This window comes from Aptenodytes forsteri, unplaced genomic scaffold (assembly GCF_000699145.1).
Source record: "Aptenodytes forsteri isolate BGI_AS27 unplaced genomic scaffold, ASM69914v1 Scaffold200, whole genome shotgun sequence".
Classification (NCBI taxonomy): domain Eukaryota; kingdom Metazoa; phylum Chordata; class Aves; order Sphenisciformes; family Spheniscidae; genus Aptenodytes; species Aptenodytes forsteri.
Window position 1 is genome coordinate 635493 of NW_008796187.1, and position 15996 is coordinate 651488.

The window sequence follows — 15996 nt, forward strand, 5'->3', positions numbered from 1 at the left end:
GGAGTGAGCAAATGGCTGTGTGGTGTTTAGTTTAGCTGCCGGTTAAACCACAACAAGTTCTTACCATTACTTCTGGGGATGCTAGCATAGCACAGCGTATATTTCTTGGTTTAGGGTTACTTCAGCCAGCCTACTCCCAAAGAGCTTGAGCAGGTATATGTGTTTGTATACCTGGAGGACTGTGTTGTAGCAATTTACTCACATATGTCTGGTCACTTTCTCAGAAAAAAAAAAATAGAAAAAAGATAAAATGGGTTGAGGAAGCAACTGTTCCTAATGGCAAAATATAAAATTAATGTTTCCTTAAATAATGTAAAAATCAAAGGGGAAGAGCACCTGAATTTTTTTCTCCAAATTGACCAACTGGAAGTGGCAATTCAGATCATAACAGGAAGATTTATTTTTTTAAGGAGCGGAAATGCAGTGTTATAATATCTTCCAAGTAAAGTGAGGTTTGGGGTATTCTTCTGATTTTGAAATGCTTTCTTACTCAGAATTATTGATGGACATGACCTGATGCCCTTACTTCAAGGAAAAGTTACCCGATCCAAGCATGAATTTCTCTTCCATTATTGTAATGCATATTTAAATGCAGTGCGCTGGCATCCAGGAAACAGTAAGTAAACTTGCCTGTTCACATTTTAAATATTTCATATCATTTTTATTGCAGCTTGAAAAGAATCAGGAAAAAGCCTTGGGCTATAGCAACAAATAAATTGTTTACAATATCTAGCCTTTTTCCTTCTTTTTACTTTTCTTTTTGCTAGAATGCTCCTATTCACCATTTTACTGTTCGACATTAGTTTGTTGCTATGCCCTAATGTTCCATATCAATACAATACTGAGATCTATGGTATCTGAAACTATTTTTTTTAAACTTCCCTGAGAGATAGTCTATGTTACGGAATGAAGTATTCAAGGTTAACTGTTACATCTTCCTAAAAATGTAGAGGTAATAGCATGGCTTGCTGAGTAACAGCACAAGTATGACGTCAGCCTGGCCATTTTTGTTAGCTAGCAAAGTATAGAAGAATCACTGAGTCAAAGTCATAACTATCCAATAAATAAATACGGTATTAAACGGTCCCTTTTCATGCTTTTTATCAGCGATATAATTCCACTTTGTAGGCCAAGGAAAAAAGCATTTCCCATTATCTGCTCCTTTTTAACTAACAACTTGCTGTTTCTGGTAGTAACTTCCACATTAACCAAAGCGTATTTCCCTTTCTATAAAAATCTCTGCTGAATGAAGTCAAACACACATTTGTCTCATCTCTGTTGGCACTCAAAGTGACGACTTGTGTTACAGCTTCAAAATGATGATCCAAGACAGGCTTTGGCGTAGCATTTTTTGGTTTAAGTACCTTGGGAAAGGACTTGCTTGGTACTTAATGTGCAAACTTAAAACGAGTTGGAAACTTTGTCTTCTTGGTCACCTGTAGGCTCACTCTCTGTCTTGGCCTTTAAACTAGGAAAAAGGAAAGTATTACATATAACATTTATTTACCACTACTTTGCCTGTATATCTTGCATTTGATAAATAATCATAAGGAAGAACCAAGCAATTGGAAGATGTAGCTATCGAGTGCCATTTTGGATCTGAGGTTGGATGAGATTATTCTGCGTCATGATGAGGAGAGAAGAATCCAGGCAGGCAGAGAAGCTGTTTTTCTCAAACATACACCTTTGCAAGATGAAGTACCCCTTGTCTGAGGAAAGGGTCAGCTTTGTTATTCACTGAAGGCGAATTTAATGGGAAATGAAAGGGAGCAATGATGAGGGGCTAGTCTATTGTATTTACTTGAGGGGCAAAAATGTAGACTGTGATTCTCCCTTTATCTTTCCTCCAAGGCAATCAAAACAGAAAGCCCACGCAGAACCTGTCAATAACATTTTCATAACACTGGGCTGATTTTTGTATGGAAGCGTTTTTTAAATACTACCTTGTCAGCTTACATTGTAGTGTAAGAGTAGGCAACAGCCAGATACTCCTCTCTACTCTCTTTTGTACCGGTCCCCTGGGAGTGCTCAATGCCTGCTTCTTTCTTACTCATCCAGTCCCAGGTCTTCAAAAATGCCTTTTCCATGTAGATAATGCAATCATATTTGTAAAGATATTTGTTGCAGTCAGCTAGAGGTTTGCCCCTGTTTATCTCTCTCCCATGTGTTATTGTTGTATAGAGATAAATATACTTGCATTACGGCTGTACGTACCTGATACTATCGGCATTGCTGTGGGGTACTTGTGGAAAAATGAGTATGGCTGTTTTTTTTCTGATATCTCGGCAGTTCTGTATGAAGCAACTGATAAATTCAAAGTGTATTACTAGTTAGAGTATTACTGTCTTCTAGCCTCCCACCACAACTCGATCTTTACAGCCAATCTCAGAGTCCATCCACAGTTACTATTTCTGCTACTGTTAAGTGATATTTTAGTATATGAAAATGAACACAAGTAAAGCAGAAATATAAAGCAATGTTTTGGTTTGTTTTTTTTGTTTGTTTGTTTTTCTGGAAAAGCAATTATTTCAAACATTTAATTCAAAATGTTGCAGAGCTTTTGCCTAGCAGCAAAGAACTAGATTAGAAGTATCCTATAGCAACAGTTCATTCCCTATACTTAGGAATACATCCAAGAAGGTGAATGAGGCCATGTTCATTACAGACAGACTGGAAAGCTAGAAAATTGTGCAACTTTCACTTAACCTCAGCATGCTACTACTATCAGTTACAAGGCTGTAAGTCTTCAGGGTTTGGGTATAAACTGATCACCATTCCTATCTCTACATGTATTCCATGTCTAACACACTTCATGGCCTAAATAAGTACCACACACCTCCATGAGCACAAACATTTTCCAGTATCCAGAAATGGCTGTAGCATCTCTCATCTTTTAGTTGCACCTTGCCAATGACTGTAGTCAGGCAAATAGCACTCAATTCACAGAGGACTGCCAGAATCAGATACTTAATATTCTTAAGGATAGTCTTGAAGAGGTGATATTCTTTGTCTAAGAAAAATCAGGAAATTACTGAAAAAAATGTCATCAGGAACAGTTGTTTCTTTCTGTGTACTGTAAATGATCTTTTAGACCAGGAAAGACTTATGTTGTTCTTGATCTGTGTTCCCCAGATAGTTAACTAGTTTAGTGTGACCACAACTACTTTGGAACTGTGTAAAAACATGCTACCTGCAGATTATGCCTGTACGTACGGGCCAAATGCTGCCCAGCTCTGCCTCTCACTAGACCTGAGCCTCGAGAGTGTGAAATTAATAACCCCAGCTATGTTCAGCGTCTTCTGCACTGCTCTGGTGATGGGCCCTTATTAAAAGGACCCAATTGTGCAACTAGTCTGAGACTACATTAAAGACTGCTGATCCCTTCATTAAATGTGTGATTTCTATTAATTTTAAAGTTGCATTTTTTGAAGAAGAAAGCAGCAACAGCCAGAAATTCATAGAAGAGAAAGCTTACAACTGCTAAGGAAAATGTTATTTATTTATTTATTTATTAACTAAAGTACAATCCATTCTAAATAAAGGGTAAAGGTGCATATATTCCTATATTTCTTACTATATTTATTTTCTGGGAAGTCTTAGTTTGTATGTCAGCTTCAGCAAGTGTATTCCACTTTTTTACCTCCTAGATACTCAAAGTGTAGAATTAACTTTGATCCTAAGGAAAAATGCATATACCAGGAAGTGAAAGGGAAGCAAAAATTCTGCTTAGTCATTTGGTACCTTCTTGCCTCCATCACTCCGCAGTTCCCTTGGTAACTTTATCTTTGCCACTGTTAGATTTCCACTGTGCTTCAGTCTGAAAAAAAAAGGGGGTTTTGGTTTAATTTTTTGACTCTTAAGCTATATATATGAAACAGGTAAATTTAGCGTATGTGAAATTTATAGTACTTGCACACCTTTCCCTTGCTTGCAAGCTTCTGAAGTCTGACTTAAGCAGGTGTGTTTCTCACATTATCCAGGGAAGGTCAGAAACTTCAGGGTGAACAATTACCATTTTACATTTATATATTTAGAGGCTAAGCATTCCTCATAACCAAATCAATACACATCTTCATTAAGACATATTAGTTAGGTCAGTTACTGCATTCACAATATACTTTCCCCTTCATCTGCCCTTTGAAGGAGCATTTAGAGGATGTGTGCTACGTAATGCTCTTCTCAACCAACACTTCAAAATTTAAGCCTTATCCTTTCCAGAGAGACATGAGGAAAAGAATCTTTCTCTGCCCTCCTTCTCTTTCCCAGCCACAGAAAATAAACTAACACCATTTTCTTCTTCATCTCTCCTTGATTCACTTATATTTTGCCTGATATTAAAAAATAATGCACATTATTCTTCACATTCTGAATTAAAAAAGGAATGAAATATCAGGCAATTTTCTTTGCTCATGATTCATATCTTGCTCTCACAGAGTCGTGCATGCTGACACTTGCTATAAGTGCCTTGGAAACAGCCAAGACATACAGTCCTAGTCCTTGGAGGATGATTTCCTGTTATTTTGAAACCTTGTAAATATGTGTAATTTAATTGATCTGCTAAAAATATAGAGAGGAAGACATGCTAAAACAGAGTCAGCAAAAAGTACTGCGATTTCTCATTTTCAATGCTTATTCTCCACGGCTGCCTGGTGTACCATATAAGTACCAATATACGGAAGCAATACCTTTGGGGGGGGGGAACCAAACCAAAACTTTTCTTTCTGCCTAGTAAGTTGTAATAATTAAGGGGTTTTTAATCATGAAACATTTACATTTAAAACAAGGCAGGTGTAGGATTTGCCTTTTCTGTCTTGAGCTGAGCCACCCAAAGTTTTATGTAGTTTTCTGTTAGTTGTGTATGTCCGATTATGCTTTGGCCTAATTTAAGTCTGATCACATGTTCTGCTAGTGCAAGTAGACCAGTACTTGTGTATTTGCTAAAGTTATAATTTAGCATAACTGAATACTAAAAAACTATCAAGAGCTCCGTCTCCAGAACATTACTGGCATATGAATCAGTACTATTAAAAATCTATTGCTATGACAACTTAATTATAAGGAGAGAATTCATCAGATATAGAGCAAATCTACAGTTGAATGGAACTACTGCATCTTTCAGGCTCCTCTGGTTGTGCACAAAATTTTCGTTTGATAAGGAGGAAATTAATTGTAAACCTGTGTAATAAACATTGAAAAATGTAATGTGATACAGTCTGTACTATAAAGAAATAGTAATCCTCACAGTATTTTGCTACTACTTCTGGTTTGGACAGGTATAACCTTTCTTGTGAAATGGAATTAAAATAACACCTATTTCTGAAGAAATGAAAATAACAAGAGGAATACCTTGTACTTTTCCTTACTTCTCGAAAGGACTATGATATGCATGCTTTAAGGGGTAATAAGGGTTGCCTTATTAATTAAGAGGGCTTGCATTATTTACAATGCCATTCTTAGCTTCATTTTTGGTAATATCACGTTGAGTCTTAATAGTTAAAAACTGTAAACGGAATTCATATACTTAAAGAACATTAACTTGTGAACACAATATTGTCCTGAGAAAGAGAGAGGGCAGGAGACAGAGTCTAGGCAGGTAGCAAAAATGGGAAACCTCTGTGAAGCTCTACAGAACCAGCTTAAAATTCTTCTTTTTCTACAGTCAAGTTCTCAGTGTGAGGGTAGGTGAGGCTAGGGGTTGTCAGTAGCAAATGGAAATGCATTAATTTGTATGTGAGAGATATTTTGGAGTGTAAGTGGTGACAATATGCTTCTATTTGAAAGTTCCAGCCCTTTCTTATTCAGTCCTCTTAGAGCATTTAAGAAACATAATCATTCAGACATCCATGAAGTAAATTAACAGTTCTGTTTTCTCTAAAATAGAAAATATTAGAGATATTGCTAAATATTTGGCATGTTAGAGATACCTCTAAATATTTATTCTACTTTCTCTAATATAAACAAGAAATTTCAATTCACACATTCTCTGAAGCCTTGTAAGTGGGTTTCCCACCCTCCTTCTCATTACTTTCTTAGTAATAGGAAAATAATTTTTTCATTGAGTTCTTTGCCATACGGTGAAAGAATGCTATGGTAACTTCCTATATAAACTGCGGGATGTGCTTGTCATACCCAGTAGACTCATTGGCAGAACCCATACACTTGCCTACCTTTTTCCTATTCTTTTGCTTGCTTCCCTGAGGAGCTTTTTCCATTTATGGTTTACTTGCTTCCTCTGTGGTGAACGAAGGACTTAGAGGATGCTGTTACAGATTAGTAAGAATTCACATTGACCCTGAGAATGCCAGCAGTTATAGTTACTTCCTTTCATTGCTTAACAATACAAAAGAAGGTAAATTTAATAGAAGTTTGATCCAGAACCTTCTTCTTTTGTACAGCATCTTCAAAAGGAGAGATAATACTACCATGTGACTATAACTGCTGTCAAGGAAACATTTTGTTTTCTTAAAAAGAAATATCTTTTTTTAATCAAATCTTATCGTACCAACCTCATATCTTTTCTCAGAAAAGAACAGATGAGAGAGGATAAGAAAGAAAGGATAAAAATTTGAAGGAGTAAGATTTTCCTATTATCACAACAATTTTTGCTTTCTAGCTGGAAAGAATAGACTTTAGTCATAGTAAAATTGATGTAGGAACACTTTTGTCTCAGACAGTCATTGCCCCAGTGAAAGACCGTGGTAAATGTCCTTTGACATTATACACACAGACTTTCAGTGATCATATCATAGTGCTTTTTCTTCATATAAAAATAGCAACCATAACATACTCGTCTATTGAATCCAAGTTATTAGTAATGTTCTTAGTGAACAGAGTGAACAGAGAAAGGTTGACAGGTTTCAGTGATCATATAAAGGCAAAGGCATTTAAAGTAGCTAATTCAGTATTATTTAAACTTCAGCTTGAATGGCTTCCTGTCAGATATTGTGTCATACACTTGTGACAGTACAAAAGAAAAATCTTACGCATTTTTGTTCTGTATAATGCACAGCTAACGCTTAAATAGAAAAAAATTATCTGAGTTAGAACAACTGTCTGATATTTTTTTATCTATTTATAGTTAACAGTAGTCAAAACAAATATAAATAACAACAACTACATAAAAGAGTAGATAAAAATGCACTGCAACTTTCAAAAATGAATTTCAGCTTACCAAGTAACATAAAAAGTGGGTCTTTAACAATTTCTGGAGCATTACACTTCCAAAAATATCTTTAGTTTAGTGTTGGATATGAGCCTGCAGCATTCTGCGTGTTACATTCAGATCATAGTGCTGATTCACCCTATTTTTAAAATCAGATTCGAATGGCATATGTTGTCTCAGGCAATGTTCTTCAAGGGAAGTAGTTAATGCATGCACAACCCACATGGAGTATTCTGTGTGCCACAGCCTCTGACATCCTATTACTCCTAGAAAATAAGACAAAGTATTTGTTTATTAGAGAAATTCCCTGGAAACCTGACTGTCAAGAGCAAGATGACTTCTCAGTATGCCATAAAAGATCTTGCCATGGCAGGCAGAAGAAATAATTATAGAAGAAAACAGTGGGTGCTTGGAGGGTGGGTGCACTTGGACAGTATTAGGCTGGAGGCCAGTGTGCATCTGTGGATGATGTGCACTCTGTACTGTGTAGTTGCTTCTGAATGCAAGTCCTGATCAGTACTTTGGAAAGACAACACAATCAGAAATATTCAATAATCAATGTAAATGTTCTCAGCCTGAGAAAAGCTCACATCCCAGTACAAACAATCAACCTTTCTGTTGATTTCAGAGCTTTTTATGTGATCTCAAACTATAAATTATACTATTACAGGATACATAATGCATTACATTTTTCAAGTATCTTTTGTTAAGACATCCAGAATTTCCTAAAGCTAAAAGGAAGAAAAAAATCCAGCTTTTTAAATTTGTTTCTTGTTTTGTTGTTCTTAGTAGGGAAATTTTGTAGATGGATTTGTGTAAAAGCTTTTTGAAACTGAAAGAGACTGTATTTCACCAGTAGTTTTTTGTCATAGTTCTTTCAATGACTTCTTAGTAGAAATGCAAAGTCCATGAAGTAGTACAGAACAAGTTCCTACAGATTGTGATACTTTTCAAATTTATTCAAAGTTTTACCCAAAAATTTATTGAAAATAATTCTTCAGCTGCAGTACAGTCATATTCAGCATAATAATAAATATAATGCATTTACTTTTTATTGACTCTGCGGTCTCCTAGATGTGGGGGACTAATGCAAACATTTGTGAGACTCACTCACTCACTCACTCCTCTTCAACATTGGCATTTTAAAGCAAAACAGATTTTTACCATTCTTAGGAGGAGGGGTAACTTAGAAATCATGGTGCAGTCACAACATTAAAAGTCAACAGGACCATCAAAATCCCATAAAGATCATGATACTTTAGCACTTAGAATTAGCACTAGTGCAATAAAGAAAGGCTGACCTTTTTAGTATTAGGAAATGTTGGTCATCCATAAGATAATTTTGTCATTACCAAGTGTGTGCTAATTTTTCATTTACAACCTGTTACCTGTCTGTTGTACATTAATTTTTAAATGATATTATATCACAGAAGCAAGCTTCTCAATCATCTCACTTGCTCAGTGAGAAGAGTAGAGTCTTCAAGACTCAGTAGAGTCTTCAAGATTAACTTAATTATATTATCTGGGCTCTCTTCAATGTCATAGGATGATGTACAGGCAGGTTTTCAGTCCGTAGCTCTGATCCATCCACATAGTCCTGTTCAGTGACAAATGGAGACTGAATCTCAGTCCTAAAAGCATTATAGTTACCTTAGCACCAGTTCATATCCTTGATAGCAAAACTACTCAGCCAGCAAAGCTTTATAGTTTGGGCTCAACAATGTCTTGATCTACTGTGCTGCTGCTGATTCCAAACCAAATGTAATTCTCTACTCCAGCCCTTCCTTATAGAATTGTCATTTTGGAAGGTTTGAGTTGATTCACACCTTTTTCTTTTTTTTTCTGAACAGACAAAAGCACTGTTAATTAATCATTTGGTGGAGCTGCTAAAGCACTACCATGATACATATATACAAAGTTAAGTAGAGAGAGGGAATAGCAAAGTATAAATGGCCCCATGAAGATTTTGAGGCTAGCACTACAAAAGTGTGAGGTAGAAATGCTAGACAAGACATTGTGAGTAAAGAAACCTGAGTGAAGAATTACTTATTCTCTAAAAATGGTGTCTCAACACTCTGTGGAGTTTCTTTTGAATACATTTTTCTCCAATTCTAGAACACTGTGGAAAACATTAAAATTAGGACTCATTAGTTCCTCATGGCCACGATGTCTTAGAACTGCAAATCTTTAGTCCAACTAGGGTCTTGGTCCACTCTTTTTCGTACAGCTGGTCATAGAGGCACTTTCATGCCCTTTCTTTACTTCTCTTCTTCATCTCTCAAATTATCCCAACATTCAGCCTAGCAAATGTGGATTTGTTGCAACTACATTGCTGTTTGCTTTTAATCAGCTGTTACTTTTTTGTCCTAGACATGGTTATGTTGTATTAAGGGAAAATGCAATTCCTGCCTACAGTATGTAGACTGTAGATACTAAGGCATTTATATAAAAATGGAATTTGTTGTAGCACTTCCCTCTCTGTTTTATGCAGCATACCTAACTTAGAAGCTAAAGCAATGCTTTTTGCATGAAAGCCCCTTCCATTTTTTATCTGCATCAGATGCACTATACGATATCATGTTTTTATTGTCTGATTTCTCAAAGCCTAATCCCCAAACTTAATTTTGATCCAGAAGTATTATATAAAAGTTTAAAGTTATGAGTTGCACCTATAGAGGATGATACTGACAGTGGTAAATTACTTGTAGTATTTATAGTTGACAAAGATTTTTGGATTCTGAAAACAATACAATTGCTACTAAAGCCAATTTTCAGCTGTAGTCAGAGGCTGTAAGAGGATATATCTTTATGATTCAGAATCAACTGCAGCCCATGAGTGTTCAGGTCAGTTTTCAAAAAGCAACTTAGAAGAAAGCCAAAGAGAAACAAAACTTTTTCTTCCAGAGAAAATCAGTTCCATCAGTAAGGACTATTTGTATGTATGACATGAAGGCATGAGCTTATGCATAAGTATGAGGAGAAACACGTTTCACAGAAATGAAGATGGTTTGAATTGTGCTGTGAGAGGGAAGTTTTGCCATAAAAGCTTGGAATTTGCTAAAAAAACTCAGTATCATCTGGAAGAATTCATCCTAACGTCGCTGGTCAGCATAAGAAGACCAAGGCTAGAATCAAGCGAATGAGGGAGAGAAGATGTAGCTGTTGTGTCATACTGAAATTGAGAGTTTGAATAGCTGACTTTTTTTTTAAACAAATATAGAAAGCACATAGAATTCTCTTTGGAGTCCTATTTACAATGGTCACTTTTAAACTTTGAAGGAAAACTTTGAGACTACATACATTATTTTGATTTTCATTCTCTATTTTTATCTTTTTAGTATGGAAAAAAAAGTTTGTAATATTTAGTTTATCTTTAGCTGTAGAAATATTGTGAAAAATGGATTATGATACTTGAAATATTTGGATTATGACATTTGGGTTTATCAAAATTAGCAACATTTACAGGTTTTTTTACAACTAAAATTATTCTATTGAATATCATACTTTGACAGTTTGCAGGTTTATCCTTCTGAAAATCTTGCAAAGTGCGTTATTAGGCTTATCTTAGCACAAGAGTAAGTACTGAACACAAATAGCTCAGTTTAGTTTCATGGTCAATGGAAACATAATCAGTCAGTGGATAGAAAAGTAACTGGGAATTGCAAAATATTGTACAAGAATACAGGTTGTTTGTTCATCCACTTCAGTTCATTCAGCTCTGCCCTAGCAGAGCTGCTAGGTCATTTAGAAGTTCTGGTGATCTGAAGAATGCCAAGTAGCTCAAAACACCAGGACTATGTAGTGGCAACAAAAGGCTGTCTTAGAAAACTGTGCTGGTGTTCACAATGAGGCTGTAATAATCAAGAAAAGGTGCTGAGAAATGCTTTAACTGGATTTTGGAACCTCATACTAAACAGATTATACAATACCTGTAGCTCCTAAGCATTATCAAAGGCCTCTTTTTTTCCCCCTTTCATATGCCAAAATATTTCAGGTCTCCAGTTAGGAAGTGCTTTAATTTCTGCCAGTGCTTTTAAATAGTTATGACATACTGATTTTTGGCCAAAAAAAAAAAAAAAAATAGAACTAGGTTCTGAGAGGTATATTTGAAAGTTTAGCAACTAGCAGGTTGAACTAAAGAAAAGTAAATATACTACTCGTATTTCACAGAATATTTTTAAGTACGTATCTTTCAAAGCATTTAATCCAATTATAAGTAATCATGAGAAGTGTTCATATTTTGAAGATAGAAAATATGCAACAGTCAACATATTACCATGTCTCTTTAACATAGCTTAAACTTGAAAAAGTTTATAAATTGTTATCTTGTAATCAAGTGAGAAAATTAAGTGTAAATTATTTGAATGCTGCAAAGGATTATTCTATTAGTGGATACTCCTCAAACTTAAGATGTTGGCAAATGATTACAACTAAGAAGAACAGTGTCTACATGCACAACAGCCTGAGTATTCCCCGCTAAACATTTCTTCATGTTGTCAAGCTTGATAATTCTGTGTTATTGCCATGGCATGAAAGAGTCAGCAACAAGTTTGTGCCTCATCGACATGTGAACCTCAGTGCTTGGCTGAGCCCATCAATGCAGTGTCTGCCTAGACACACAAGAAAAGTTCCCATGACATTTATACTTGGTCTTTCCTAACCAATTTCAAGCAATTTGTTCACTTTGTGGACTAAATTGACTTCAGATATATCCTTACCACTATTCATTTTTAGATTTGGTATTTCGGTTGCTACCTATTTGGAAAGGTGTATGAGAACACATTATGTCTCAGGCAGGGAGAGGAACATCTTTAGGAAGGCTTAAACTACCTGTGTTCTTGGTCATCCAAGGATCCGCATGGCTGTGTAATATGTCTGTACAGGGGCATATTATTCCTCCTCTGACAAACTTTGGTCTGTTCTTGGGAAGGTGGTTGTGGAAGCAGACAACCTTTTTTACATTTAAGTTTTTGGTCTTTTTATGTTAGATAGACAAGAAGAAAGTAGTGATCCAAAGTTCTGAAGGTAAAACTAGACAGACCTGTGAGATTCAGCAAGACAGGAAAACATTTCAAAGTGAAGGTGGGGAGGAAAAGGTGATAGCAAAATTGTTTACCAAGTCCATCTGCCTGGCCTGACTTCAATTTGAATGCAGGTTGCTTGGGAGATTTCCTAATCTCTAATCCTAACTGAATTTCAGGTTCCTTTTTATATCTACACACCCTAAGTGCCAAGACCTTGGTTAGGAATACCGACTCAGTATTAGTAAAGAAACAGAGTTTAAGCTTGGGCATGTTCAGCATGAATGCCAGTCAGTTAGAGACATCTTTGGAAGTGTAAGAGAAAGTTAAGCAACCATGTAAACTTTGCTTGAATTTGTATGTTTCAATTAATCACTAGACTGAGGTTGTGGTAAATGTCTGTCAGTGTGCAATGCACTATAGTATGAAGCAGAATGGAGTACTGCAAACCACTGCTGAATGCTAAAACAAACCTGGTTTACAACTGAAAATCATTTATGTAATCCATTTTCTTTTCCATTGCAACAGATGAGGAATGTGTGTATGGTTACTTGCCTTGTGGAGAATAGCATAAAAATGCATAGAAGAAGGAGCTACGGTAGTGGATACAATAGGAAAAAATTTCCTCGTGTTTTCTGTTACCGTTACTATTGTCACAGATCTTTAAAGAGTATTTTGACAAAGAAACCAGCTAAAATCGAGAGATGAAGACTGAGTTTGCAGAACTATGAATTGAAAATTGAATGTAAGCTCCAAAAAGCCAAAAAACAACTACCAGTATGCAGATGTTTGTATTTCACAATATCCTTTGAGTGCTGTCATCACTCTTAACTGCAGTGGGGAGTGAAGGCACATATAGAATTTATATCTTGTCATGTAATGCCAAAAGCATTTTCAGTAGTTTCGAGGAAGTACAATGAGTAACTGTATTACTTTAGACTGCAAGCTGTTTTATATTCCATTTATTTATATTACTTCCTTAAATAATGGGTTAAAGCCCTTAAATGAAACCATAATCTACAGGAACACACTCTTAGACCAGTAAAAAGATGTAGGATTTCATGCTCAAGGATGAGGCTGTCTTTGTTTAACTCATCTTTGAAACTGTCATGTGTAACAGAGCCTGGATCTTGTAGTGCCGTGATAAATAATAATAAATGTTGGATTAAGTTTGTGACATAAGTGCCCTCTTCAAAGATACTTTGAGGCATGCTAGAATTGTTACATTGAATTATAGTTAGTTAAAAATAGGAGATCAAGCCAAAGAGAAGAAACATTGTCCTTACTACCTCATTCACAGCACCGGTCTATCTACGCTCCTTCAACTGTGCTTCAGAGATTGGAGGGAAAAAATAGTCAGAATTCATTTTGCCACTCATGTATCATGGGGAAAAAAGAAAACAAAACAAAAAACCCCCACCCTTCATGGCCCATGAAAATGATTGGCTAGAAGTTTTAAGTTAGGATCTGGATTATAGTCATTTTTAGGAGAGAAATGAAACACAGCCTGAAGTCCTAGCAATTTTGTCTTTTTTACACATAAAAGTATAAGGAGATATAATGCAAGGAATGAAGGACAATGGCTGGAGTTTCCTAGCTCCATTGCTGCTTTCTTCAAGTTTGAGGTGAACTCACTCCAGGGCTGATTACATCTCAGCTGAGCACTCTGGACGTTCTGTAGGACTTTTCTATGCTGCTGAATCTCTCCAGCAGGCCCAAGAGGTGGGAAGGGCTTTATTCAAATACTGCACCCAAGTTCATGCACCACATAGCTCAAAAACACCTGGACTCACCTGGATATACTAGGTAGTATGTCATGTATTCATATCCATGTATATGCCAGGAGAAGAAAAGGCAACAAGATTTTACCAATGGGAACTTGAGTAACTGAGGAATTTATGTTTGGAGTTAGAGGATGTTGCTAAGCAGACATGAGTTTAATCTTCAGGGAGGCAAGATCTGAATGCTGAACATTGATTTTTCTACAAGGTAGAGTTGTCCAGTGAACAGGACACTTGTCGTAGACTTGGTAAAACTTGATTCAGGTTTCTTCTCCCTATAGACCTTGAGACAACATTAAATAAATCACTCACGGTGTATCCATCAGTATCAGTGTAGCAAAAAAATAAAACAGGTTTTATTAACTGTTTTATTAAGCAACAGCACAGATTGCTGAAAAAATAATTTACTCAATTTTTTTTTCTCAAATAGTTTGAAGTAGGAGATTTGATGGAAGCTGAGGAACATATGTAGATCCTTGCTTAAACAATTAGTTGAGCACACAGCAGCTTCAGTCAGAGTTTACACTGTACTTTGCTAAATTTAAGCTTGAAGTTGTTATTTGTATTCTTAAGCTAAGGTAGAAATACTTTGTTGAACTGAAGGCAAACAGGATGAAATCATCCTCTCAGTAAATTCACAGGGATTTTAACATTCACTTTGGTGCACCACAACTCTACAAAAGCTGTAGAAATGGAATTTAGAATAGACAAGGCAACAGGTAATTGAAGGATAGGGTAAACCAAATGAACTCTGAGGCAATCATCTGCACCAAAATCTTTATTTAAACTCCAGCAAAAGTTCGTGAAGGATTTGTATTTGAAAAAGTTAGTAGATAAAACACTAAGTGAAAGGAGTGTGCCAATAAAATGTCTTTGTCTTCCGCAATAAAAGAAATGAATGATAGTAGCACAAAAGTTACAATAGAAGACACCATCCATCAAGAGAACTCTTAAAAAATACATCGTAGGGAACAATCGTGCAGTGGCAGGGGGATGAATTAGATGACAAAAAGAAAATTCATTTGAAATATCTGAAATGAGCTTTTGTTCTTATTTGCTACAACTGGAACAGAGGAAACTGCGTACATTAATATGAGAGAGAGACAGGCATCACATAAGCAGAATCAATGCAGATGTACTGTGGCTCGTGACTGTATTTCAAAGGTCACTGAATGATCATTAAGGATGAGTAAGACTTAAAAAAGTATACAGAAGTAATGTGTACGAACAAGGAAGACAAACCTCTCCCTGTATTTTCTGGCCACATCAGTTAAATATGTATGTTTTACATATATTTGAGAGGAGGAGATGTTTAATGCACTATCTAATGAATACTAATGCACTATCTATGAACACTGTGGGATCTTTCATAAACAGCAGCACCTTGTAGATAATTATTTGATCTTAGAAAGCAAAATTAAAGATGGACTAGAGAATGCTGGAGAGACAAGAAGTTAGACTCTCTATCTTGGGGTGATGATTCACTCTAAAAGTGCCTCCAACAGAACTGTAAGTGACCTGAGAACTGGCAGTGCCTTTACTGACAGAGCAACTTCTTCCAGCACCCGAGCAGAGCTGAGTGCTGATAACAGGGTCCACCAATAGTCCCTAGCTAGGCAACGTGGTGATTCAGGTTCAGGGCCCATCCAGGGAGTCCAGTCAGGAGCAGGAGCTAAAGCCCAGCTAGAACGCAATCTGGCCCTGGCAGTGCCTTTACTGACAGAGCAACTTCTTCCAGCACCCGAGCAGAGCTGAGTGCTGATAACAGGGTCCACCAATAGTCCCTAGCTAGGCAACGTGGTGATTCAGGTTCAGGGCCCATCCAGGGAGTCCAGTCAGGAGCAGGAGCTAAAGCCCAGCTAGAACGCAATCTGGCCGCTGTCATTAAAGACAACAAAAAATGTTTTTCCAAATATATTAATGACAAGAAGAAAGCCAAGGAAAATCTCCATCCTTTATTGGATGCAGGGGGGAACATTGTCACCGAGGATGAGGAAAAGGCTGAGGTACTCAATGCCTTCTTTGCCTCAGT

The 15996-nt window shown here is 36.4% G+C and overlaps 1 protein-coding gene across 1 annotated transcript in view; it reads left to right on the forward strand.

Moving 5' to 3' along the window:
• The window catches only part of STS (steroid sulfatase (microsomal), isozyme S), a 126626-nt gene that overhangs the window by 93887 nt on the left and 16743 nt on the right, over positions 1–15996 (forward strand). The window contains exon 9 of the mRNA XM_009287828.2: positions 495–616. Within this exon, the coding sequence (XP_009286103.1) occupies positions 495–616 (122 nt within the window). The remainder of the gene's footprint in view (positions 1–494; positions 617–15996) is intronic.